Here is a 25,812-nt window from a genome sequence, read left to right as displayed (position 1 = left end):
ACCCACAGAAGAAAAACCCACACGAAAACATCACTACATGTTGACAGCTGGTTGTTGTTTAACCCAGGGCTCCGAATCCACTTTTATTTCAAATCTACATATTTGTCTAGACTCAAATTTCTAGGTTTCTCAGTCAGTTTTCAGACCATTGTTTACATAAACTGAGTGCAGCGGTTATTTTCTGTGTCTTTACTGCCATCTAGCGGTGACGAAAGGCACACATTTTTTATTTATATATAGTGAGACATGGATTACAGATTTTTATCCCAAAATATAGGTACTTAATTTTTAATTTAGGCTCCAAGGAATGATAGAAACATAAAAAAAGATGATCATTATCATTTGGTCACATTTCACTTTATATACTTATTACCTTCATAAAAAACTTTAAGTTATTAATAGTTCAGTACAGAGCGAAATAAATGTGATTACATTTTTGTGATTCTATTTCTTTCTATAGGCGAGCAACTCTATTTGTAAATGCTAATGAATTTCTACTGGTATTTCAGACTTTCTCAATACTTTTCTTTTTCAAACGTAGGATTAAGTGATCTAGGATAAGAGAAGAAAGTTGCAAACCTTTCTTGGTCTGCTTCAGGAAAGCCAAACCAGGCTGAAGAAGAGCAGCAAAAGACTGATTTATGTAACTTTTTAACTGCACACAGTGGGCCATACGGGCAGATGCCCAGGGCAGCATTAGAAAGGGGGACTCACAATCATAAGACAACAAAACACAACTGCACTTTGAACAACTTTTCTATTGCTTTTATGCATGTACAGTCATCGGGGAGTTGGTGTTCCCTCCGATAAGAGAATAGGAAGACTATTTTATGTGCAGACCTGGCCTGCATTTAATCCTATCGCAACATTTAGATGATTTCCTGCACTTTGATGTGGTGGGAGGTGGCAAAAAAAAGGTCTCATCAAGAACACCATTGAAGAACCATCACAAGGATGTACATCCAAAACTACCTTCTAAATATTGTCCAGGAATTTAAAAGATTATTTAAGAAATTAATAAAAACACAATTGTACATGTGGTAAATGTTCTTTTTCACTGATACTATAGTTAGACTAAAGTAAAGCAAAGCGTTTGTGTTAGAAGCAACATTTTGCCTAAATATAGCTAGTTTTAATTTAGCTTGGGTAAAACTGGGAAAAATTTGCTTAAATTCTTGGACAATTCAAATTGTTCCACCAATGTAATCAGTGCAATACTATTAGTTTCCTTTGGCAGTACACGTTAATGCTGACCTGAAATGCCAAGACATTTAACCTTGATTCGGTGCTACAGGATCTTTTGTGAGCTTTTGACATAAAAGCTCAAAATGAATATTATTTATAGTAGACAAAACAAAATGAGCAAACAGAAACATTTGTTCAAAGATTCTAGACATTTTGTTTTAATGTCACAAACATTTTCTGACAGCCAGTTCCGTACTGAGGACTAAAAATACCACAATTTATACATAAATAAACTACTGAAAATGTTTACATAAATTATATAAATATAACTCAAATGCATTCTGTAAATGTATATATATATTACCAAATTATCTAGATATTTCAGTCATTTATAGGCAATCTACCAATTAAATGTAAATAATACTTATCATATTCATTTCATCTTAAGACCTGCAAATATCCAGTCATGTAATCTAACAATGTCATAGTTTTGCTGCAGCACATAATTAACTTAGCTCCCAGCAGCTGCCACTGATCACCTGACCTTGTCTAACCCTGCTGGATCTCCGACCAGAGTCTGTGTGCAGGATGAAGATTATTCACCTGCATGGATTTTTGTGTGTTTCAGAAAAGTTTGTTTCCATTTGAACGTCTTGTTGCAGACGGAGCAGCTGTAAGGTTTTTCTCCTGTGTGACCCCTCATGTGACGAGTCAGACTAATAAGTTGAACGAAGCTCCGTCCACAGATGGAGCAGCTGTAAGGCCTCTCTCCAGTGTGGGTTTTTGTGTGTTCTGCTAAAGTATGTTTCCTTTTAAAAGCTGCACCACAGACAGAACAGCTGAACGGTCTTTCCTCTGAATGGATTCTTGTGTGTTCCATCAAAGTTACTTTCAAAGTAAAAGCTTTGTTACACACCGAGCAGTTGTATGGTTTTTCTTCAGTGTGATGTGTCATGTGATAGGTTAGACTTTCCTTCCTGCCGAACTCTTGCCCACAAATAGAACAGCTGAAAGGTTTTTCTTCAGTGTGCCGTCTCATGTGCCTCGTCACACTTTCCCTCCGGCTGAACTTTTGTCCACAAATGGAGCAGGTGAAAGGTTTTTCTGTAGTATGACTTCTCATGTGAGAGGTTACGTGTATCTTCCTTCTGAACCGTTGACCACAGATGGAGCAGCTGAAGGGTTTTTCTCCACTGTGCGTTCTCATGTGTTGCGCTAAGACGTGCTTCCAAGAAAAAGCTGCGTTACAGATGGAGCAGCTAAAAGGCTTCTCTCCTGTGTGGACTCTGTTGTGTCTCAAGAGATCCGACCTTTGGGTAAATGTTTTACTGCATTCAGTGCAGCTGTGTAACTTCTTGCCTGCTTCATATGACTTATGACTGACAGAAAATGTGTTTGTGACAGGGTCCAGTCCTGACCTGGCTCCATAGCTCTCCTCCCAGTTTCCATCACTGACATCCGTTTCTGAAGAATCTGAAGTTTTGTCTCCATCATCCGACTCTAAACATTCATCTGTTTCTGGTTCTGTAGAGGTTCTGTTCTCCTTAGTCTGACTGTGATGAAGCTCTGAATGCTGAGGTTTCTCTTCCTCATCTTCACCCTTCACAGGGTCTGGATTGAATATGAACTCTATAATCTTAGTCTCTTCCTCTTCCTCTTTAATCTTTGGGCATTTCTGGTCCTCCTGGTCCAGTGTGGGACACCAGTTTTGCTCCTCAGCAGGAAGCTCTTCTTTCATCGCCCACGACTGCTGGATGTCTGTTGGTAACACAAACACGGACAAGTTACAAGACACAGTTCTCATCTCAAGTTTCATATGCATTGAACTGGCTATGTTTCCACTGCAGGAACCTTTTTTCTAGGAACCAGAGCCATTTTCTGTGGTACTTTCTGACTGGACCTGAAGTACTGAGTACTTCCAGAACATATGTCCAGTTTCATGTAAACAAATAGCAACATGCTGCATGTAATGCTTGTCAAAAGCTCTATTAAAAACCCAGGATGTGTGAATGCTTTTTGCAGTTTGATGCCACTTTGTGTTGCTGACCCTCACAGGAAGTTTTTGTTTTTGTTTTACTTCACTTGTGTTACTTTATTTGTACTGTTTCCATAATGTCTTAATCCTGTTCACGAACCCAAAGATAGTTTTACACCGAAGGCGACATCATTCCTTTCCCTCATGCAGCTCTCCAGTGGTAAGCAGATTCTGCACGAATAGAACAGAAACAATAGATAATAAGTCGTTTTTATAAAAGACACTGATATGAACATTTTTCTTTTTATTTTCGCACAACTACATCGAATTTTCGTCAGGTTGTGTATTTTGGGGTGAATTTGGGGATTTGTATTATTTTTTCTTGTTAAAATTTCCTTAACATTTATATGTTTTGTTGTTTCCTGGAGGTGAAAATATTTGTCTTGTGTTTTAAATCTACCAAATTACAGATCAGGTTGAAAATCAAAACACACTTTTTGACAAAAGTAAAAAACGGGGCATAATCAGCATTCCTGCCAGTTTTTGACTCTGACTTTAATTTGCATTTATGTGTTGACATTTTTAATAAAAAGAAAGATTTTTAATAAAAAGAAAGATTTTTATGACTAAAACTGTTTTAGGGGATTCAAGTTTTAGAAACTTCATGAATGTTTGTCAAGGATGGCAAGGACTGAAGTTAAAATTGACATTTATTTTTTTAAAATCTGAAAACGTGTTGTAATATATGTTGATACATAATTTCTATGGAAATCTTTGAAAGAGCATTTTTGTGTCTGAGAAAGACAGGTAGAGCATAAAATGACGCAACCAAAGGAGTTACATCAATAATAATAATTCACCTTTATTTTAGACAAAATTGGTCCATATCATTGAAAAAGAAAAAAAAACAACAAAAGTTTAAATTGTCAGTATTATGAGTCACAATTCATTGTTCAACACTAATGTCTGTTGCCAGAAAATGACTGATTGCCTGGCTGACTGATTGAACATGTGAAAAATATAATAAAATACTATAACAAATGAGACATCACCTTTAAACAGACTCATGGGCTCCAAAAAAAAATTTAGTTTATTATCAAAAAATGGTCTAAGCGAATCTTGTCTTGGCAAGAAAATTCAAACTAATCCAGAAAGATCCTGGCCAGGATTTGAACTCAGAACTTTCTTGCAGCAACCGTGATAAATAGTGTTCTACAATGCAGCCCAGCAATCAGGTAAAACTCTGTATTGATGGAAGACAGTTTTAAAACAACCTGGTGTAACCACAGATTTTATGTAACAAGCACACTTTTATACAAACTCAGTTTATGTATCTGATTTTGGACCCAAAGGCCATTAAAGTAAAAAAAAACTTAAGCAGATAATAAAACTGTAAAAAGAGTTGCATCCCTTGTGGGTCTCTCATGTTACTGCTTTGCTGCTTCAGAATATGAATGACTTCTCTCTACCTGAAAATCCTGCAGAAGCATGTCCTTTCAGGTCATGACCTTGAGCTCAAGCACACTTGTGTGCTGCATCAGGATCATTATCTGAATTACACAAGCAAATCCACATCTGAATAGCTCAAAAAACAAAACAAAAACATTTTTTTGGAATTGGCCTAGTCAAAGTCCAAAATGAAATCCAATCAAAATGTTGTAGTGTGACCTTAAGCAGGTGATTCACACCAAAAACCACTCTTATGTGGGTTAATAAAAAAAAAAAAACTCTGTAGAGAGTTACTCATCGAAACTGCGAAAATGCTTGATGGAAACAATTCATTAGGCTGAGGGGACGATTACTCTTTCTATATGGAGCAGAGTTGTCTTGAGTAGCTTTTTTCCTCTAAGAAATTAATCATCATTTCAAAACTAAACATTAGTTTCATGATTTGAAACACTGGTGTGAACCCCCCCCCAGAGGAAATCTATAGGGGGGCACTCACTGTAGATGTTTACAGCCTTGTTGGATTATTACTAAAGAGCAGTATCACAGTGTAATATTTAAATAATCACAAGAAAGGATTATTCCAAAAGCTCACTCAGGCTCCTGGTGCATATGTGGATGTGGAAAACGTCCTGCTTTGTATGACAAAGTAAAACTGCAATGGGCAAACTCGTTGATTTGGGGATGTTATCAAACGCGGCGTCTTCTCGTCTAAGGCTGATAATCGCGCCATTTGACGCCCAATTCAGTTGACTTTCTTGTTTAACCCCGAGCAGAGATACGGTGAAAACTTGGATCATCGTTTAATTTCCTTCCCCTCCGATCGTGTGAAGCACTTCGTGGCGCATAAACCTCGTAGCATGACTACAGTGCAATAAAAAACAAGCCTAAAAAAACTTAAGGTAACATCAGTACGGCTCCGGGCTGATATTACACACTATCATAACCGTTTATTGTTATTAATATCCCGCTCTGCCCATATTACCTTCAAACTGACAGCTAATCTGCTCACTGTGTGTCCGTTCCTCCATCTCTGTTAGTTGTCTTCTCTCCAACGCTTTGGACACCTGATGTTTCCACAACACCACAGCAGAAATTTGGCTCCCCTTAAACTCCCATCAGAAATCCAGTATGTTCTCCAAAGTGTCTGTTTCGCTGTTTCTCACTGTGAAGTTCTGGTTCCAGCTAACAAGCTAAGATAACATCTGGAGCTTCTGTTGCTCCCGGGAGGAAAGCCATTTTAAAGCTATGAGAAGCGATGTAGTTTGTACGATGTGTTTAAAACATACAAGAACTTTCAAACCAACTTGAAAAAAATACACTTGACATTGAACGATATTTGTTTTACAGATTCTGCTGCTAGCAGGAAGTCACTTCCGCTATTTCTTCTTGTGTTTAACAGCGGATCACAAACCGCCCTACGGTGCACTAGCACTACGCCACCTACCGTACCGGAGGACATGTGACAGGAGGTAACCTGCTAGATCAGGGGTCTGCAATCTGTTGCCGCAAGTGGCTCTTGATAACTAAAAATAAATGCAGGTTTTAGCAATGTTTCATCTTTTTCATAGGTTAATTGCATTGCATTTCCACAACAGAATGACACTAAAGCAGCAGTAATATATTTTTAGATCTGCTTTTCACGTCATTGGATTGGGAAATATGTGCTTTCTTTTACATCATTTTCCACGAATATAAACATCCCATTGAAGAACATGTATCCATCCTCAAAAGTTTTATGTTTTTCTTTTTTGTAAAACCTAAAAATAAAAATACAATAGTGGTACTTTTAAAATGACAACAAATTTCCTATAGTAGATATTTATCGAAAATTATGTTGTCTTTTTTCAAACGGTCATGTAACATTTGCAAAAGTTCTTCACCTTCTTCTTTTAGAGTTTATCTGGTGGTTGGCAAACCAACTTAAGGTACATTTACTCCCATCTATCAAATTGGAGAGTGGACATCAGCGATAGAGTGAACTTGTCAATTTTTTATGATAAATTAAACACTGTTAAATAACCCAGTATTTTTAAGAAATCCCATCACTTGTTTTTTTAACATTTCTAGATGTATCCCCCAATATATTACCCAAAATAAGTGCTTTTCCTTCTCTACTTTGTATTGTTGCCAGATATTTCTGTTCTTTAATGTACTTGTTACATTCTAATAAAACATGTTCAACTGTTTCTGATTGACCCCTATTTGGTACAGAGATCTGTTAAGACCTGAATGACCAATCCTCAGGCAAATCATCACTGCCTCCCCTGTCCGGCTCCTATCCCTCCACCTATTACCTCCCACATTCTTTTGTATGTGATACAGATGTCTACCAGTGTCACCGCTATCCCGTTGTTCTTGCCACATCTTAATGACCCTTTCCTGAATCACAGATTTTCCCTCAGCTTCGCTCAATGGGATGTTAATGTTAATGTCATCCAACTTAAGGGCCTGTTTGGCTAGTGGTATCAGCCTCTTTATTTCCCTCAATGCCTACATAATACAGGGATTCGAATAAACTGAACATTAGTATTATTATTATATAATTGGAACAATATGCATTGCAGTTTATTCAACAAATCAAGTCTACATGATTTACCCAATTTAATGCTGTCTGATGCAAAAACAGCTTTGCTAATGCCTATGATGTTACTAACAAGCAACCAGTTATGTGCTAAAATGATAGCAATCACTTCGACACTGTACAATGCAAGATGATCTGATGTTCTTCTTTTAATCATAACATTATATTGTGGGATATATACAGCAGCCCCTGTCCTGCCACTGTTTGGTTCCTTGGACCCATCTGTGAACAACACAAGGCTCTCTTCAAATTGCTCTAAGTAATTTTGAACAATTACCCATTCTGAAATATTTCTTTTCTTCCTTTTCAGCGCCTGTTGCAATTGTCAACATGGTACTATTGAACTGTACTAAAACTGTGTCGAGCCTGTATTCTGAGCCTTTATATCCCCAACCCATCCAAAACTCCTGTAGTTGGACTTCTGGTGTTCCCAACAATCCTTCATCACAGCCTTTATCGGATGATCCTCATCATGCCCCTGGAGATTAATCCAACATATAAACATTAATTTCAGTCTTTTTAAAGTTCTTCGGCCTCGACCTGTAAAGCAGCTACAGGAGATGTCCTAAAAGCTCCAAAACATATACACAGCTCTTGAGATTGTTCTCTCATAATCAAGGACAGGTCTCATGAGAGGCTGGTAAATCCCCATCAATGCTCCTCTTGCTGCCCCAATCCTGGCCAGACAAACACCTCAACAAATTATTTACTTTTTTACATTTATTTTTAACTTACTTTATGTGCTGCTCCCATGTAAGCTTCTCATCAAAGGTACCTTCCAGAAACCTTACAGCACTCACTTGTTCAATTGTTTCTCCTTAATGTTTTAAATGAACTGCGTTATGTTGACTCGAAAAACAAATAACTTGGGTCTTCGCAACGGACATTCTGAAGCCCCATTTGTTAGTCCATTGCTCCACCACCACAATTGCATCGTTCATCTTTTTTCTGCAGGAACTTGAGATTACGTCCTCGTACCCAAAGTGCCCCATCATCTGCATAAAGTGATTTACCTATACTACTGTCAGTCTGATCAAAGATGTCATTTATCATGATATTGAAGAGAACCAGACTACATACATTACCTTGTGGAGTACCATTCTCAACATCATACAAACTAGAATATTTGTCACCAACTCTTACTTCAATTTAATACCCAGTCTAAAACCCAATTATAAAGCTTACCCCCAATATCCAGCTTTGCCAGCTTTATCAACAATCTCTCCATCCATAACATATGTTAAGCTTTTTCTACATTAAAGAAAAGACAGCCGCCACCATTTCTTTGTTTGTTTGGGCTTTTCTTACTTCTAACTCCAAAAACAGTATTGTTTCCATTGTATTTCTCCCTCTCTGAAAACCACTTTGATGATGGCAGAGTAAGTTTTGCTTTCCAGAAATTATGTCAGTTTGCCTGTTACAGTTCTGTGTTGTTTTTTCCTAACTGAGGGGTAAATAATATGGGTCTGTAATTAGAAGGGTCATTTGCATTTTAACCAGGCTTTAACACTGGAACTATAATCAAATGTTTCCATGCAGCAGGAACTCTTCCTGACTCCCAAATCAGATTGAAGAGATTCACCACAAGTTTAAGAGATCTGTCACTCAAGTGTCCCAGCATTAAAAAACAAACATTATCTTGCCTGGTATTGACTGCTTGACTCCATGAGGTATGGCTATTTCAACTCAAAAAGAATAAACAGCATATCAAAATTTTGGCATGTAACTGTTTTGCTGTTTGTGACTCCTTGATTTGCCACTAAAGTGTTTGCTCTACAACCCTTTGCAACATCAGTGAGGTTATCTGAACTGTGCACTTTATGTAAGGTTTCTAACAATTATTCTGCTTTTCACTATTACTAATAGCAGTCTGTCCATTATGTTGCAAAATAGGTACTGAAATATTTTTTGTTATCCCTTTAATTTTCCTAATAACACGCCATACCTCAGACAACTTAGTCTCTCTTCCAATAGCGTTGCAATATTGTCTCCAGTAAACCTTTTCAGCAGCTCCAATAGTCTTTATCATATCTTGTACCTCTTCCATCATTAACACAGATCAATGAATTTAGCTCAAGAAATTTCATAATAACCAGGCCATTTGCATCTGTAGTCAAGCTTCCACATAATTCATTATGTGCATTAAAATCACCACACCCTATGTATACCTTTCCTCTTACTGGGATTATAAAAATTAATCACTGTAACCTGATAATTTCCTATCCATATTTTAACAACTATTGACTCATGCTCTTCCCATGCTTACAATCTAACTTTGTAATTTGTATTTATCTTACCTTTTTTTTCTTTTCAAGTTACAAAAATTCGGTGCACGACCAGGCGCCGCAATAACACGCAGGACCCTTGTGCAGGGGCGTGGATGGCGTGATTGCATCACTTTTGGTGCACGAAGCCTCACGCCCTGTTCAATGCGCCAAGTATAAATCTAGCTGAAGTCCAGTCAGCCACAGTCTTCTGTATTGGCGTTAACATGTTGCCTTTTCTAACTTGACTTCGGCATTACGTGAGTGTTGTAAACTGCTGATGAGTTTCTCTCCTAAATAAAGCCACTAAAGGAGCTCTAACCATTAATGTTTTGCTTTTCTTTGCTATAGAAAGTACTACTGGCTTAGTGCTTCTGTGTTATTTTTTTGTCTCTGCTCTGTTCTTTCAACTCCCCTGTCTGTCGTGGCAGATGGCCGCTCACACTGACCCTGGTTCCGATGGAGGTTTCTTCCTGTTATAAGGAAGTTTTCCTCTCCACTGTCTCTACATGCTCATCCAGGAGGAGGGAATGCTGCAAGTCATTGACCCGATGCAATCTGCTGGGTTTCCTTAGATAGAAAAACTTTTAACCAATTTGAACAATAAACTGAATCCGACTGCACTGTTTGATAGTTAGGATTAACTGGAATGTATGAACCTGACTTGAAATCTGTATAATTCGACCAAACTGACTTTGTAAAGTGCCTTGAGACGACATGTGTTGTGAATTGGCGCTACATAAATAAAACTGAATTGAATTCAATTGAATAGTTTCCACTGATGAACGCATTTCTTAATGTAATACCAGCGGTGCCAACAATGACGACTAACTGAACAAGGACTCACTATCCCAGATACCTCTGCAAACCCTTTGCTGAAGTTGATTGAGCGTACATTTATTAGCAAAATCAAATTTTAATAAGACAAAATGTGGTTTACAATGTTTTATGAATATTCGTTTTATAAAATACTAAATTAATATGAAAGATGACTTTGCTACATAAAATGTTACAAAGAGAACAAATGCAAATTCAGTGGGGTCCTAATATTTAATAACATCTAACATTAGCAGAAGCTGTCTAGTTAATATTATCAAAATTATCTCTTATCATCAAAACGTAACAAATGCAGAAGGACCTTTCATACGTTTTCAGTTAATATTTAACTTTAAAACTAACAAGTGGTCTTATTTCGAAGTTTATGTTACTCTTACTAGCGTACAATTTTTGTCTACTCTACCCACCTCAGGTCCATGTACTGAGTGAAGAGCAAGCCAGGTTTAACCCAAAAATTCGTCAGATGCAGACACAGATCAGCACATTACATGTTTAAGTGAGAGTTCTTGTTTGTGCACAAGCTTCCTTACACAGTATATCTTGTCACTGGAAGTACTTCGCACTGTTCAGACATATTTTACATACATTGCAAGCATTGGTTTGATAAAGTGAGAATTAGATGTTAGTTATTGTATAGATTTTTTATTTATTATTTTAAAAATGCCGGAATTGGCAGGTTACATGATTTCTAATAAATAAATCTGGCATTAAGATCAAAAAGATACTCAGAACTTGAGATGTTTTTACATTTGTTATACACTTGTTTGACTATTTTTAACATCTACACGAATATTATTTTGAAGTAATGTTACTTTAGTGAAATTGTAGGCTATTAACCCGACCTATCATATTAGGAGTTGTGATATTTAGGAATTTGTGTTCATTCTTGGAGCTTTTATTTTGAATGCCGACAGGATGTCGTCACTCATTTAACGGAAGTAATTTTCCGGCAGAAGCCGCAGCAGCTATGTAAACAAAGTCCTGTCCTTACCTCATCTCTATGTTCCCTGCATCAGTATCACAGACCTATGTGTCTGTACGGATTTTGAGATTGTTTATTATTATTATTTCTCTATAAAATCTTCCTGTACTTGGCCAAAAAAGCTAGGTTAGCTTAGCATGTTTTGTGTGGAAGCAGATGTGAGACTATGATGGAGAGCAGAAGGGCTGTGAAGGATGTTGTGGAGACAAATGCTGCAGGGATTGAGTGAAAATGTCTGAGGTTGAAAAGCTGAGAGAGTCTGAGAAGAAACAACAAGCTGCGGTGGAAGAAGGAGACAGTCCAACTGGACAACATCTGTCCTGCCGTCCTGAAGGTAGCCAGCTTCTCCTGTTTGTTCTGTTAATTTATTCATTGTGATATAAACAAAAGAAAAATCAAAACTATTTTCAGATTCTTCATGGTTTGTTCTACTTTAAGAACTAACCAGCCACAGCCAATTAAATGTGAATTTTATATGTTCTGTACTTTGAGTTGTACACTGCTAAAACACCCTATTAGGAAAGTTTGTACAAACCTTAAACGTTTGTGAGATCTCTGAATCCAAACAAAGGGTTGATATAAAGTCTGGAAATTATTTGAGAATTTGTTGTGGGATAAGTCTATCAAAAACTTGGGTATGGAAAAATATTTGCATTTCCAGACTTTATCCAATTGACTCAAGTTGTCCTTTATTTGGTTTCACATTGTCTGGGTCTTCCTTTTCTGTCTTAATTCTGTCCTTCTTTTGTTTCTTGCTTCCTCATGCCCTCCCATGTCTTCTTTCTTTCCTGCCTCTCTCTTTCTTGTCTCATTCCTTTCTTATTTCCCCATGTGCTTCCTTTCTGTTTTTTCGTGTCGTGCACTTAAGATCTTTCTTCCTTCCTTTGTGTCTTCCTGTCTACCTCATTTCTATTATTCCTTCCTTCATTTCCCCCTTGAGTCTGTCTTTATTTTCTTACCTTCCTGATGTTCATCTCTTTCCTTGTATCCTACCTCCTTTTTGTCTCCTGCCACCTGTCTTTTTTTCTTTTCTGCCTAATGTCCACCCTACCTTCCTCGTGTCCTTCATTCCTTTCTTTCCTTCCTTTTTCCTAAATCCATTCCTGTCTTGTCCTTCATTTCTGTCTTTCATTGTGTCCTTCTGTTATTTCTTTCTTTTCATCCTTTTTTTGTCTGTTACATAGTATGTACAGAAATATCTGCAGTATAATCAGATTGAATGTCTTTTTTTTATGTACCTGAAAGACAGAGAACTGTGGAAAGTTTAGTCTGGAAAACTCTTGAATTTTTACTTTACTTTAATCCTGCAAACAGAGACTAATTATAAATCCTCTAATGTCCACAGAGTCATTAGGAACCCAGCCCTAACAGTTATCTCCACCATACCTGCACCTGCGGTAGCTTTGGGCCACATCCATTATTTTCAGACCTTTAAGCCCTTCTGCAAAGAAGACTGGGGTGCCTGTCTGTCCAAACAGGCCTGTGATGCTGTATAATTACAGTAAAAAATGTAGAGTTTTAAAGGCTTTCTAAATTTTTAACATTGATCTCTTGGATTAAAGATACAATAAGAAACAGTTGTTTTTTTCCCTGAAATCTAATCAGAGAACAAAGTGATTAAAGGAAGATATGAATAAATAAGCATTTAAACAAACTTGTCTAAATGTTACAGTAGAAATGGGATCTATTGCTCTTTGATAGGAGCTGGATCTCACCAATCACTTCTTTTCAAAGAGCCGTTGAAAAGGACGATGCATTTTTATGTAATTATTTTCTTAAAAGTTGGCCGGGGAGTAATTGGTTTAATTCAGGAAATGGTATGTAATGAGAGAGTAACATTTGGATCAGAATCATTAAAACTTAATATGCAACCAATATACAATATGTTCAATTGGTGGGATATCTGAGTTTATAGTGTGTTGTAATAATGGCGTTATGTCTCCAGAAAATAATTTCTAGTCAATGCAGACTTAGATTAACATATTAGGATTTTATTTTAATCAAGTTTATGTCATAAAGTACAAATCGGGGCACCAATCTGGAGAAATCTTAAGCTGAATGTAGAAGGATTCCTCCCAAAGAATGCCCAACAGATCCTTTTTATAAACACTTCAGACAATACTTACGCCTCTCGCATCTGATCACCATTATCCCTCATCATGGGAATCTGATTACCTTTAGGCACCGTCAGGCATTTAGACAGTACATGCATTGTCACATCTGGTAAACCTCAACATATGACTGATTTAGGAATGTGTTGTTGCAAAGAATCAACAACTCTGCATCGGGCCGAACTCTGAGTGAGCCTTATGATAAAATTAAAATCATAGCAGTCTAGACTCCAGACACAACCATATTATTCTAAATTCTAAATATAATTTCACTGGACAATCTTTCAAGTGACCTAACGTCCCCCAGAGACCCATGTGTACTAGGCGCTTGTGCGAAGCCAGTGAGGACAACTCATATGAAGTCATGTGATACTTGCATATTAATTGAGCGCTGTAATGGTACTCTGCTGCGCTCCTCCCCTTGTGCCTTGTCTCCATCCCACACAGTAGAAAACGGGTGTGTGCATCTGGAAAAAAATGGCTTAAGGCTGCGACTCGGTCCCCATTGTTTGCGTTACAGACCTGGTCAATAGATTCAGTTTTCTTTGTGAAAGTCAAGACCATATTTCACAGTTACATTACAAAAACATGGCAGCATTAAAGGTCATTTTGTTACCAATCAGTCAATAAATCGTCATTTTAAAACTGTTATGTGGGGCTTTGTTGGTTTGTAGAGGTGTTTTTCCATTTATAACTAAACATTATAATTTGAAACCTGATTTTTGAATTCACCCAGTCTTAAATCTCTGATATTAAAATTTATATAATGATCTGTTTAGCAGAGTAATGCCCTGGAATACTGCAATAAGGAATGTTGGAGGACTTTATTGAACCGATCTTTTACCTTGTCTGTGTCTCCTGCAGACGTCCAGCATCTGTTGGTGATCAAAGAGGAGCTTCCTGCTGAGGAGCAGAACTGGAGTCCCAGACCGGACCAGGAGGACCAGAATCCCCCACAGATTAAAGAGGAACTGGAGGAAGCTGAGATTATAGAGTTCATATTCAGTCCGGTCCCCGTGAAGGGTGAAAATGATGACGATGAATCTGATCGCTCAGAACTTCAGCAATGCCAAACTGAGGAGAGCAGAGACTTTCCAGGACCAGATTTAGACGAATGTTTAGAATCAGACAGTGAAGGAAAGACGGCACAGTCTTCAGAGACGGATGTCAATGATGGAAACTGGGAGCAGAATCGAGATGCTCCGTCAGGTTTAGACTTTTTAAAAAGTTCTGATGTTCTTGTAGTTGATTTAAAATGCGACACAGAAGCAAAGTTACACAGCTGCAACAAATGCGGTAAAACATTTGATTTTAAGTCGCGGCTGACAAAACACAGCAAAATCCACTCTGGAGAAAAACCCTTCAGTTGCTCTGTCTGTGAGGCAGTTTTCACATGGAAACACTCCTTCATCCAACACATGAGAATCCACACAGGCGAGAAACCGTTCAGCTGCTCCATCTGCGCTCAGAGCTTCAGCAGAAGGGAAGGTTTGACCCGTCACATGAGATCCCACACTGGCGGGAAGCCTCACATCTGCTCCGTCTGTAGTGAAGCTTTTGCCTGGAAACAGGATTTGGTGGAACACTCAAAAATCCACGCAACAGGAAAGACTTTCAGATGTTATGTTTGTAAGGCTGGTTTTAAAATGAAACAGTGTTTGCTGGATCACAAAAGAACCCACAGAGAGGAAAAATCCTTCAGCTGCTCAGTATGTGAGGCTGCTTTTGGAGAAAAACACAATTTGGTACAACACATGAGAATCCACACGGGGGAGAAGCCGTTCAGCTGCTCCGTTTGCCAAGCGTCTTTTACGCGCAAACACTCCTTCATGCAACACATGAGAATCCACACAGGAGAGAAACCTTTCAGCTGCTCCTTCTGTGGTCAGCTTTTCAGCAGGAGGAAAAGTGTGAATCGCCACATGAGATGCCACACTGCGGCAAAACCTTACAGCTGCCCCGTCTGCAACAGAGGTTTTACAAGACAAGATGGTTTGGCTGAACATGTGAAAACCCACATAGCAGGAAAAAACTTCAGCTGCTCAGTTTGCAAGGCGGATTTTAAAACCAAACACAACTTAGTGCAACACAGCAGAACCCACACGGGAGAAAAACCTTTCAGCTGCACCGTCTGCGGTCAGAGATTCAGACGGAGAGAAGGCGTGACTCGGCACATGAAACGCCACAGTGGAGAAGAAGACATTAAGCTTGAAGGGACGGTTTCCCAAACAGTTCCAGAGGAGGTCTGAACGTAGAACGTAGAGCTCTATTTAGTTTACTAATATTATATTTGTTGCATGGGCATAAATATAGTAATTCTGGGCTTTTAATTATATTTTTGACATTTACCACGAACAACTTCAATTTATTTTAAAAAACAAGAGTTTGGTGCATATTTGTTGTAGATTTTCTCCAATCCACACTGGGTCAAAATAATACATACAGGCTTGAAGATAATGTCATATTCAATAAATTAGAGGATGCGTTCTTGCTCGGATGAAAATGACCTTTAAGCAGGTATGAAACATACTTTTCATTAAGCACACGTTTCCATATTAAAACAGTTTTTTTATTGGTCCGATGTAATATTCTAATCTTAAATGTCCTGTTTTCATCAACTGTAAGCAGAAATTCATAATTAACAGTAATTAGGGCTTTAAAACAGGTTTGTGTGTAATTAATCTATATAATGTGTTTCACTTAGTGAACCGAGTTACTGAAATAAATTAACTTTTCAATAATATTCTCATTTACTGAATATGATTGTATCTAGACACCCCCGTTCATTTTTGTTGAACCTTACCACTGGCGGGATATTTTACCACTTTTTCTCGGCAGAATTTGTAGAGCTTGTTGAAATGAGTTGCTTGTTTTTTTTTTTTTCCACTTTTTGAGATCTTTTGGCCTGCTTCAGGTGGCAAGAAAGGAACTGTTTTATCCATGCTTTGATTCTACAGGTGTGGCAGTTAGCAGACTTGAGTGCGGCTTGTGAAACTGAAACAAAAACTGTGGTTAAAAACACTTACAGTTAATTCTTGATTTAAGTAGGAGGGCAGGTTGTTTTATGAAGTGGTTTTCCTGTAATAGATTAAATCATTTGTAAACTACCTTTTAAAAATTGCTTCATGATCTAAAACATTTGACTTTGATAAAAAAGCAGAAATCGCCCCTAACAGGGGCCAAGATGTGGACTGTAATTTTCACTCAGTGTGGATTGGAGAAAGCACACATTAAATCAGGGGTGTCCAGAGTGCGGTCGGGGGCCATTTGTGGCCTTTGGAATAATTTGTGCGGCCCCTGACCGGAGTTTAGAATGATAAAAATGTGTCCTGCCTCCACAGGTGGTCGATGCCGATGGACACTTTTTTAAATGTTTAGGACGAGACTTTTACCAACAAATTAAAATCTTCTTGAAATGTAAAATTTTAGGTACAACACAAAGTATTTTTTTTCGTTGCCACGCTGTTTGCTTTCACTTTAATTTAACAGTAAATCAGACCACAAACGTGGGCGCATCTATCCAGTAAACCTGGCAAAATACAGCAAGTGTATTTGAAGACAGAGTGACCCATATCTAGTTCTTGTTGGTCAGTCATAAGATTTTCAACCCAAAAACTTTAAACAATATGCCTTTCTTTTAATAATAAAATAGTGCATGTCTATTGAATGTTAAACCAACGATTTCTAAGAAATAAAACTTCTGATTTTTGTGCCCCTTGAGTACTTTCAACTTGAAAATCGTGGCCCACATGGCAAAAAGTTTGGACACCTCTGCATTAAGTTTCGACTTGTGCGCCTAAATGTTGTTTTTAAAAATCAACGAAGTTGTTTGTCGTTTTTCCACCCCTGGAAAAAAGTTTAGAAGAAATCATAAAAAGCTCAGAATTAAAAGGATTTGTGGCCATGATGAGTGAATATAAACGTCTAACTGCAGTCGGACTCTAAAGTGAAGTAGCTGAACGGATGCTGACATTTTATAGTCTGTTAAAAACCTAAAATTAGACAGACCGTGGAGTGAAGTGGATTTGAGGAAACCAGTGCAATCAAAATGTTCAATCCTTAAGACAATGCTGCATTCAAAGACAACCTGCCCTAATTTGCTGTGGATTTCTATTAAAACTTAAATGATTAATAATAACCTATTTTATTGCAATATTGAAATATCTGGAATAATTGTAATTGTAGAAATGAATTATCATCTCCAAATCCTTTATCTGCTTACTTTTATTAACGTTTTATTCCAGATAGCATTACTGTATTTATTGTAAGCGGGTATAAAAATAAACTTGCAAATATTCCTGCAGTCCAAAGAGAGTGAGAGCTTTTATCCCGGTGGGGAAACCTCAGATGAAGATCCTGAACAGCTGCGGGACGACTGGGGAAGAAGAAGAGGCTCAGGGATATGTTTTCTACAACTAACTGAAACCGGAAACATTTATGTTCTACATGTTGTTTGACTTGACATCAACAGTCTCTCTGAATGGTACCAAAAGTAAATTAAAAAAATCTTTGATTATCTACAGAGAAACCGGTACTTGTGTCCCTCCGGGCTTCATAATTAAATATTATTTTGCAAGATTTTGAAGATTTTTACATGAAGCTGGTTTGGCGCACAGTATTATGAACCTGAACCCTGATTTATTGCTGCAAGTAGCATAACTCCATATGTTTTGTTCAGACTGTTGGGAAAAAAGCCAATAAAAAGATCAAATCATCAAAAGACAGTACTGGAAACCCTGTTAGGTCATTAAAACGAAATAACTCAGTATCTTTATCTCACCTTATTGAAAATGATATCATGGTGAAGTAGCAAACATCCTTTATAGGTTTTTAATAGGTTTTCCTTGTAATTAATCCATTTTACTACAAAATGTCTGACTACTTTGTGGGGGTTGCTAGATATTTTGCCCTGTCACCGTTTTGTACTTTTGCTGTTTTGGTTGATACGTTTCGACTTTTTCGGGTAGGAAATGGTGCCATCGGCCACAGATGTTTAGTACCGATCATGCATCAATTCATAATTACTTCAGAAGTATTTTGTACCTGCTCTGATGACCCCTAATATAGTCATTTTTCAACAATCTACTCAAGGATTGCTGCAATAAAATGTGTTGGTATCTCCATTAAATCATATCTACAGAGTGGGACGTCCCTTGAGGTTATTTTGTGCTTTTTTATTCACAGGTACAAAGTGGACATGGGGAAAGGGGTGAATTCACTCGGATTACATTGTTGCAGCATTTCGAGTTTGATACATATACTCACCAGCCGCTTTATTAGGTACACCTTGCTTGCACTGGGTTGACATTTTGCCGTCAGAAATGTTGCAGATTTGTTGGCTTCAGCCACGATGTGAATCTCCCGTGCAGAATCCTACTGGAAGTAGCCACCAGAAGGTGAGTACACTGTGGGCATAAAGAGATGGTCATGGTCAGCAGTACCCAGTTAAGCTGGCGTGTTTTAACAATGCTCAGCTGGTACTAAGGGGCTGTTTTGGTAAGAAAATATTCCCCACACCATTACACCACCACCAGCAGCCTGAACTGTTGATACAAGGCAGGATGGATCCATTCCTTTCATGTTGTTTACTGAGTCGACCATCTGAATGCTGTAGCTCGTCAAACCAGGAAACAATTAGCCAATTTGTTATTACAAAGTTCTGGTGAGCTTGTGTAAATTGTAGCCATAGTTTCCTGTTCTTAGCTGACTGGAGTTACCCCTGGTGTGGTCTTCTGCAGCTGTAGCCCATCTGCTTCTAGGTGTGAAGTTTTGTGCATTCAGGGATGGTATTCCATATACTTTGGTTGTAACAAATGTATTTTTGAGCTGAAGCAGTCTATCCATTATCCTCTGAGCTCTTATATTGACAAAAGCTTTTTAGTTCACACAAACAAGGCTCAATGGAAATACTCACTTTCATGGATGGTTGCAGAGATGTTTGTCTATGAAAATCCCATCAGATCAGCAGTTTCTGGAATAGTGAAACAGCAAAAACCATGCCACGTCAAAAGCCACATAAATCCACTCTCTTCTCCATTCTGATGCTGTATTGAACTTTGACAAACAAGCATCTACACCACATCTCAATGCTTAAATGTTACGAGCACCAGTCATGTTCAGTAAATTAGAATACGCATTCCAATGAGGCTCGTTTGTCAGATTCAAAGGCACCTTTTAAAAAATAAAAACCTTTAAGCAGGACTTAAACATTAAGCCCGCATTTCTGTATGAAAAATGTTTTTCATAGGTCTGATATAATGCTCCAATCTTAAATGCTGTTTTGATCAGCTGTAAGCAGAAAATCATCATATTTAAGGCTTGAAAACATGAGTCTGATTGGAATTAATCTGTATATTGTGTTTCACTTAGTGAATTGACATTTTAGTAATATTCTAATTCATTAAATGGGTCAGTATATATCAAGATTGCTGATAGCAATTCCTAATTTGAAAAAGATTCAAGATTTTAATTTCATGGTTTATAAATAAAAATAACAGAGCCCTCCAAGGCTAAAGGCGTACATAAATATCCCCGGTAATCGCATGGATTGCTATCCAGGTCCATAGGCTTTTATTTTGAAGGCAATCAGGATGTGTCGTATCGTATCAACGGAAGTGATTTGCTACATAGACGGTCGCGCTGTGTTTCCAACCTCTAATGTTTATAACCCCACTGAGCCGCTATATATTAAATTAATAACTTCGGCTCATGTTGTTTTTAAACGTATCAGGCGTCTGCTTAGCTACTGACGTTAGCTTAACAACCTGTTAGCTTGATACAGTCAGGATGATGGAGGTAAAAAACCGAACCAGAGAGACAGACTGATTGGGAGCAGACTGTGATTGATCGGGAGCAGACTGTGATTGATCGGGAGCAGACTGTGATTGATCTATAGCAGCAGTAAAAATGTCTGGACCTCAGAGGCTGTCAGCGCTGGAGAATCTGAGACCAAAACCCTGTGACGAATCAGCCAGAACTAGCGGTAACACACACACACACACACACACACGCGTTTTTATTGCTATAACCCGAAATTGTGTCAAAGTAGAGTTTAGAAACCTTGATTATTTAGTTTCCTGATGGACCATAAGCACACAGCGGCGTGACGTATTTTCGTTTGAAAATATTATCGGCCACGATCTTCCGGTTATAGAAGACGCCAGATTTCCACCGTAGAGGTCAAGTGAGGTGCTTTAAGCTGTTGTTTTAATAGGATGAGCTCCGTAGCAGATAGTTGCATAAACTTGAGTTCTATATATTATTTAATTTTTTTCCAAAAGAAGCTTTAAACATCGCAATTTAAGGTTTTATTTGGGAAGCATAATCTAGTTTTCTAGTCATCTAAAATGGGAACATTTGGCAAAAACTAAGTGTAGCCACTGTAATTCTGCACACATGCAGCACCGTCTAAAAGTATTCATACTTCTTAAACATTTACATATTTTGTCACATTATAATCACTAACTTCAGTGTATTTTATTAGGATTTTATGCAACAGACCCATAGACAATATTGCACAACTGTGAAGTGGAAGGAAAATTACATTTTCAGCATTTTTCAAAAATAAAAATCTGAAAAGAGTGGCATGCAGTTGTGTTCAGTCCCTGAGTCAATCATTGGTACAACCATCTTTTTATGTTATTACAGCTTATAGCTTTTTATCTCTCTCTCTATATATAGACAACTTTTGTGAACTATGTTTTTGTTTTCTGCAGACATCCAGCAGTTCTTGGTGATCAAGGAGGAGCTTCCAGCTGAGGAGCAGAACTGGAGTCCCCAACTGGACCACAATCCCCCGCAAATTAAAGAGGAACAGGAGAAGCCTGAGATTATAGAGTTCACCTTCAATACTGTCAAGAGTGAAGATGATAAAGAGAAACCTCAGTCTTCAAGTCTTCATCACATCCAGACTGAGGAGAACAGAGACGCCATGGGACCAGAACCAGATGAATGTTTAGAATCAGAACATGAAGAAAAAAGTTTGGATTCTTCAGAGACAGACATCAGCGATGGAAACTGGGAGGAGAGCGGTGAACCACAGCCAAATTTAAAATCAGGTGATATAATCTGTGACATCGAGTATAAATTACACACCTGCAGTGATTGTGGTAAAGCATTCAGCCGCAGGGAACGTCTATTGAGACACAGAAAAGTCCACACAGGAGGGAGACCCTTCAGCTGCTCCTTTTGTGATGCAACTTTTAAAAGAAAGTATACTTTAGTGCAGCACCTGAGAACCCACACCGGTGAGAAACCTTTTAGCTGCTCTATATGTGGTCAAAGCTACCGACACAGTGTGGGTCTTAGCCGTCACATGAGGGGCCACACAGGAGAAAAACCTTACACCTGCTCTTTCTGCAAAGCCACCTTTAGATGGAAGAACACTTTTCTGGAGCACACAAGGATCCACACGGGGGAAAAACCCTTCAGCTGCTCCGTCTGCAGCGCAACTTTTACATGGAAGAATTCCTACGTGGAACACATGAGAATCCACACAGGAGAAAGACCCTTCAGCTGCACTTTGTGTGATGCAACCTTTAAAAGAAAATATACTTTAAAGCAGCACATGAGAACCCACACAGGAGAGAAACCCTTCATCTGCTCCATCTGTGGTCAGACCTACCGACACAACGCAGGTCTGAACCGTCACATGAGGAGTCACACAGGAGAGAAACCTTACAACTGCTTTGTCTGCAAGGCCACTTTTAAATGGAAGAACGCTCTGATGGAGCACACAAGAATTCACACGGGAGAAAAACCTTTCAGCTGCTCCGTTTGTACGGCAACTTTTAGAAGGAAACAGGATTTTGTGAATCACACAAGGGTTCACAGTGGAGAAAAAGCCTTTAGTTGTTCAGTTTGTGGTCAAGGCTTCAGTAAAACCATATATTTAAATTCTCACATGAAAATTCATGAAGGACAAGAACCTTTGAGCACTGCTGTCTGAAAGACTACATTATCCAGATAGAAAAGAAAACTGAGGAAACACCTAAAACATGTTCCAAGCAGCAGATGAGACTGTTTTAAAGGTAAACAATCTCAGAAAGGTTGTTTAAACATTTTACAAAGAACCAAACCCACTAGATGTGGAAATGTATTAGGTTTGTATGGATTTACAGACGTGCATATAAAATGCAAGTTCACTGGAAATTGGATATAGTTTTTTTAATTAGATCTAGATCATGGGTTTTAAAGGCAGTCCTTCTTTAACATCCCTATCAATTAATTAGGTCATTAGCTGGACTCTGTAGAACTTGATTGCATGCAGAGAAGATTATTCAGCTGTGCTGGACCAGACCAGTCCTTGAGAGCTAGCATCCTGCACCTTTTAGATGCGTCCCTTCTCCAAGTGACTTGAATTGAAAAATGTTTCATTACCTGGCTTCTGCAGAGCTGAATGACATAAATTTGACAAAACATAACCTTTCTTAGTCCTAATTTATCTTATTACATTAAACAACTTTTTTTTGGGTCAAAACATTGAATCTGAGTAAATTGTACTGAATCATGAGCATTTTTGGGATCATGACCCAAAAAGACCCCAATGATTTTATGTATCGTTAACATGTGAAATCAGTGGCTGTGTTAATTGTTCGAATTATGCCGTCATATGAGGCGACTGTTTTACTTCAGGCTTGTGCCAAGAAAAAAACGATGGAACGTATTTCTAATGTAAAATAAAGTTGTATATTGTGAACATTTAATGTCACTAAAAGGTTACGTTTAAGTTAATGTAATATAGAGAAATAAGTCTGTTTAAGCTACACGAAGGCAGTTATTTTTAAACTTTATTTTCAGTTTTCCTTTATATTTCTACACAGAAAAAAATGCTAGTTATTGTCAAGACTAAAAAAAAAGTCTTATAAATGTAACTTTATTAAAGATTACTGTATATTAAATAACTGAATATTTCTCAAACAATTGCTGTTTCAAGTGCCATTAACATGGCAAATATTACTGTAAAGAAGTTGATTTTGCTTTTTAAGACAACCGTCATGAAGAAGCTACACAGTATTTCTTGCAAAAAGAAGTGTATTGGTTTGAATGTTTCTATGATGATATGGATCATTGTCTAGCTGCGATATTGATGAGCTTCTTGTCAAAAACGTATGGAAGTTAACTATAATGGAAGACCAGGTAGATGTCAAAAACCAAAAACAACAGCAACTAAGACTTTATAAGCTTCACTTCGGTTGTAACAGAATAATTATCTGTGACACCGACAAAAAAACTGAAGAGTTTCTATTTAACATGCAGAGGAATAAAAAGTGAAGGTAGCAGCTAATTAACATCCTCAGCTCGAGCAAAAACTTGTTGAAACTCTACATAGATGTTATTCCAGGGTAAACAGCTGCATCATATTATTGGTATCTGCTACAATAAGCTGAAGACAGTGTCAGGTGTTGTAAAGGAGGTCTTCAAACCTGGACACCTTGATGCAAAGATGGGTTTGTGTTAATATGTGGCCAAAACTGACAGCAGAAAACCAAAAAAAAGAAGAGAAAAAACTGTTTTCCATTAAGATACATTTTAAGTGAATTGATCTCCACAGGTCTGAATGTAAAAATGCGTTGAAATTGTTATAATAATAACCACAGGTGTGATCCTGAACAGATCAAACCACAATGTGTTGCTTTATACCTCTGCATGTCTCCACCAGTCCTCTCTGTGGTGAACCGCTGCAGACTGAACATCCAGAGCAGATCCGCTTCCAGTTTTAGCCTCAACGTCTGACTGCGCATTGGACAAACTTCAATGAAATCAACCGGAAGTGACGTGGCACTAGCACATTTGCATTTGCGCAAACAGAAATACATTAGCTTGCCATTGTTTTCGTTTTATAAAACAGTTGTGAAAGCAATTATGTCGATCTTTAATTATAAAGACGTAATGAACGACGTCATGTGAAATGAAAATAACGGTTTTGCTGTCAGAATGGATGCGTTTGCATCCTCTGTAATAACGCTCGTCTGATGTCATCACTGCGCATGCTCTGTGCAGTCAAGCGAAATATGACTGCAATTTTTCATCTGTATTTTTGATATCTCGCTCTTTAGATTATACACTCGTTTTTCGAATACAACAACATAAAACCAAAAAAGAACATAATCGTATACAAATATAAAACGGATCTTTTTTATAATCTTTATTAATAAACTCCAAGGCCTGTATTCACAAAGAATAAGAGTGTATGAAGCAGAGAAGATGGTAGCAATGGAGAGAGCTGATTGGCTGATCCACTGAAATAAATGAAGACAGACCGGCGTTTAACCTAGTGGTGAAAAATGATGAGTGTTACATTAAAGAATGAGGTTGTTTCCCAAAATGATGGCAGGCAGCTTAGACTCGCTGCTGTGCACTTATTAAGTTGAAATGGCTTTGTACAACTATTTAATTTAGGCACAGAATATTTAACTATTAAAAACTGTTTTTACCAGCAGGGTTCACCAGGTTTTAGTGTATAAACAGATGTCTCAATTCAAGTATCAGCTCCCCAGGGTGGTGTACTGTGCCTTCCAGCAAAAATAACTAATTCTTTATGGTATTACAAACAGCTAAATATAAAGTTAAACAGCAAACTTAGCAAACGTTTATTGCGCTTGTTTACTCGCAAATATGTACAAAAAACATTTTAAACTCCAAACAGAATGCTTAACTTGATTTAGCCCTGAGTTTATTAGAGTTTAAGCGTTATTTAAACAAAAGAAATACATATGAACATCTTGAAAATATCGCACACAAACACAACGAAACATTCTGGACTTTGATTGCAACTTTAGGTGACTGCAGTCTGTCTTCATTTTAATAGATTGAAATTAATGTGTTTCTTGTTATTGATATTAGATCTTAGCTGGTGATTAAGTAACAGCCAAAGTCTCGTGTTTAAGACCTAAATAATAATGTACTTGTGAGCAACCATGTCTTGCTCCATTTCCCCCTGGTTCTCGGAACAGTTTTTCACAATCTGGACACCTAAATGGAAATGATCTGTGAAGAACTCAGCACTTTGTTAGAGAACACTAGAGAACACTGGTATACAAACGGCATCAAGACAGGTCAGGAAAAAAGTTGCGGAGAATCTACCATCTGGAAATGGAAAGAGGATAGCACAAAAGCAAATCTATCAAGATTTAGCCAGGCACCTAAACTGAGAGGCTGGACAAAGAGAGTGTTAATCTTAGAAGCATCCAAGCATTTCATGGTAACTTTGGAGGAGCTACAGAGATCTTTAGGTCATATGGCTGAGCCTATCAACACTGGGACTGTCAGTCATATACTCCAAAAATCTTGCCTTTATGTAAGAGTGGCAGGAGATAAATCATTGTTGAATTAAAGCCACAAGAAGTCACATTTGTAGGATGTCACAACCCATGTAGAGGACACAACAAATGTGGAAGAAGCAGTTGCTCTGGTCAGATTAGACCGAT

General features: G+C 37.9%; 3 protein-coding genes across 5 annotated transcripts; 2 read left to right on the top strand and 1 right to left on the bottom strand.

The window, feature by feature from the left end:
* Positions 1 to 1,354: 1,354 nt before the first annotated feature.
* LOC124879502 (zinc finger protein OZF-like) lies at positions 1,355 to 24,196 on the bottom strand. Of its 3 annotated transcripts, XM_047384114.1 has the most exons (4): positions 24,026 to 24,196; positions 19,299 to 19,355; positions 18,650 to 18,789; positions 1,355 to 2,943 (listed from the first exon to the last, which is right to left on the bottom strand). In XM_047384114.1, the coding sequence occupies exons 3-4, from the start codon at positions 18,690 to 18,692 to the stop codon at positions 1,781 to 1,783; spliced, it is 1,206 nt and encodes a 401-aa protein (XP_047240070.1). In that variant the 5' UTR covers positions 18,693 to 18,789; positions 19,299 to 19,355; positions 24,026 to 24,196; the 3' UTR covers positions 1,355 to 1,780. The 3 variants fall into 3 exon arrangements, with proteins under 3 accessions (XP_047240070.1, XP_047240069.1, XP_047240068.1); XM_047384113.1 differs by lacking the exons at positions 18,650 to 18,789; positions 19,299 to 19,355; positions 24,026 to 24,196 and adding exons at positions 3,321 to 3,391; positions 5,592 to 6,012; XM_047384112.1 differs by lacking the exons at positions 18,650 to 18,789; positions 19,299 to 19,355; positions 24,026 to 24,196 and adding an exon at positions 5,592 to 6,012.
* On the top strand, positions 11,244 to 17,687 carry LOC124879500 (zinc finger protein OZF-like). Its single transcript, XM_047384109.1, has 2 exons — positions 11,244 to 11,607; positions 14,249 to 17,687. The coding sequence occupies exons 1-2, from the start codon at positions 11,505 to 11,507 to the stop codon at positions 15,631 to 15,633; spliced, it is 1,488 nt and encodes a 495-aa protein (XP_047240065.1). The 5' UTR covers positions 11,244 to 11,504; the 3' UTR covers positions 15,634 to 17,687.
* Positions 20,011 to 23,083, top strand: LOC124879501 (zinc finger protein 501-like). The gene is made up of 2 exons (XM_047384111.1): positions 20,011 to 20,366; positions 21,100 to 23,083. The coding sequence occupies exons 1-2, from the start codon at positions 20,291 to 20,293 to the stop codon at positions 22,329 to 22,331; spliced, it is 1,308 nt and encodes a 435-aa protein (XP_047240067.1). The 5' UTR covers positions 20,011 to 20,290; the 3' UTR covers positions 22,332 to 23,083.
* Positions 24,197 to 25,812: the final 1,616 nt, after the last annotated feature.

The sequence above is a fragment of the Girardinichthys multiradiatus genome, chromosome 13 (assembly GCF_021462225.1).
Source record: "Girardinichthys multiradiatus isolate DD_20200921_A chromosome 13, DD_fGirMul_XY1, whole genome shotgun sequence".
In the NCBI taxonomy this organism is placed as follows: Eukaryota; Metazoa; Chordata; class Actinopteri; order Cyprinodontiformes; family Goodeidae; genus Girardinichthys; species Girardinichthys multiradiatus.
The sequence above is the reverse complement of the archived record's forward strand: the minus strand, read 5'-3'. Positions and strand labels throughout refer to the sequence as shown.

Excerpts from the sequence above, each read along its gene's own strand:
- LOC124879502 (XM_047384113.1), bottom strand. The coding sequence starts at position 3,366 with ATGAGGGAAAGGAATGATGTCGCCTTCGGTGTAAAACTATCTTTGG. Across the intron at positions 2,944-3,320 it reads CGGTGTAAAACTATCTTTGG|ACATCCAGCAGTCGTGGGCG; the intron begins GTTCGTGAACAG and ends TGTTACCAACAG.
- LOC124879500 (XM_047384109.1), top strand. The coding sequence starts at position 11,505 with ATGTCTGAGGTTGAAAAGCTGAGAGAGTCTGAGAAGAAACAACAAGCT. Across the intron at positions 11,608-14,248 it reads TCTGTCCTGCCGTCCTGAAG|ACGTCCAGCATCTGTTGGTG; the intron begins GTAGCCAGCTTC and ends TGTCTCCTGCAG.
- LOC124879501 (XM_047384111.1), top strand. The coding sequence starts at position 20,291 with ATGTCTGGACCTCAGAGGCTGTCAGCGCTGGAGAATCTGAGACCAAAA. Across the intron at positions 20,367-21,099 it reads CGAATCAGCCAGAACTAGCG|ACATCCAGCAGTTCTTGGTG; the intron begins GTAACACACACA and ends TGTTTTCTGCAG.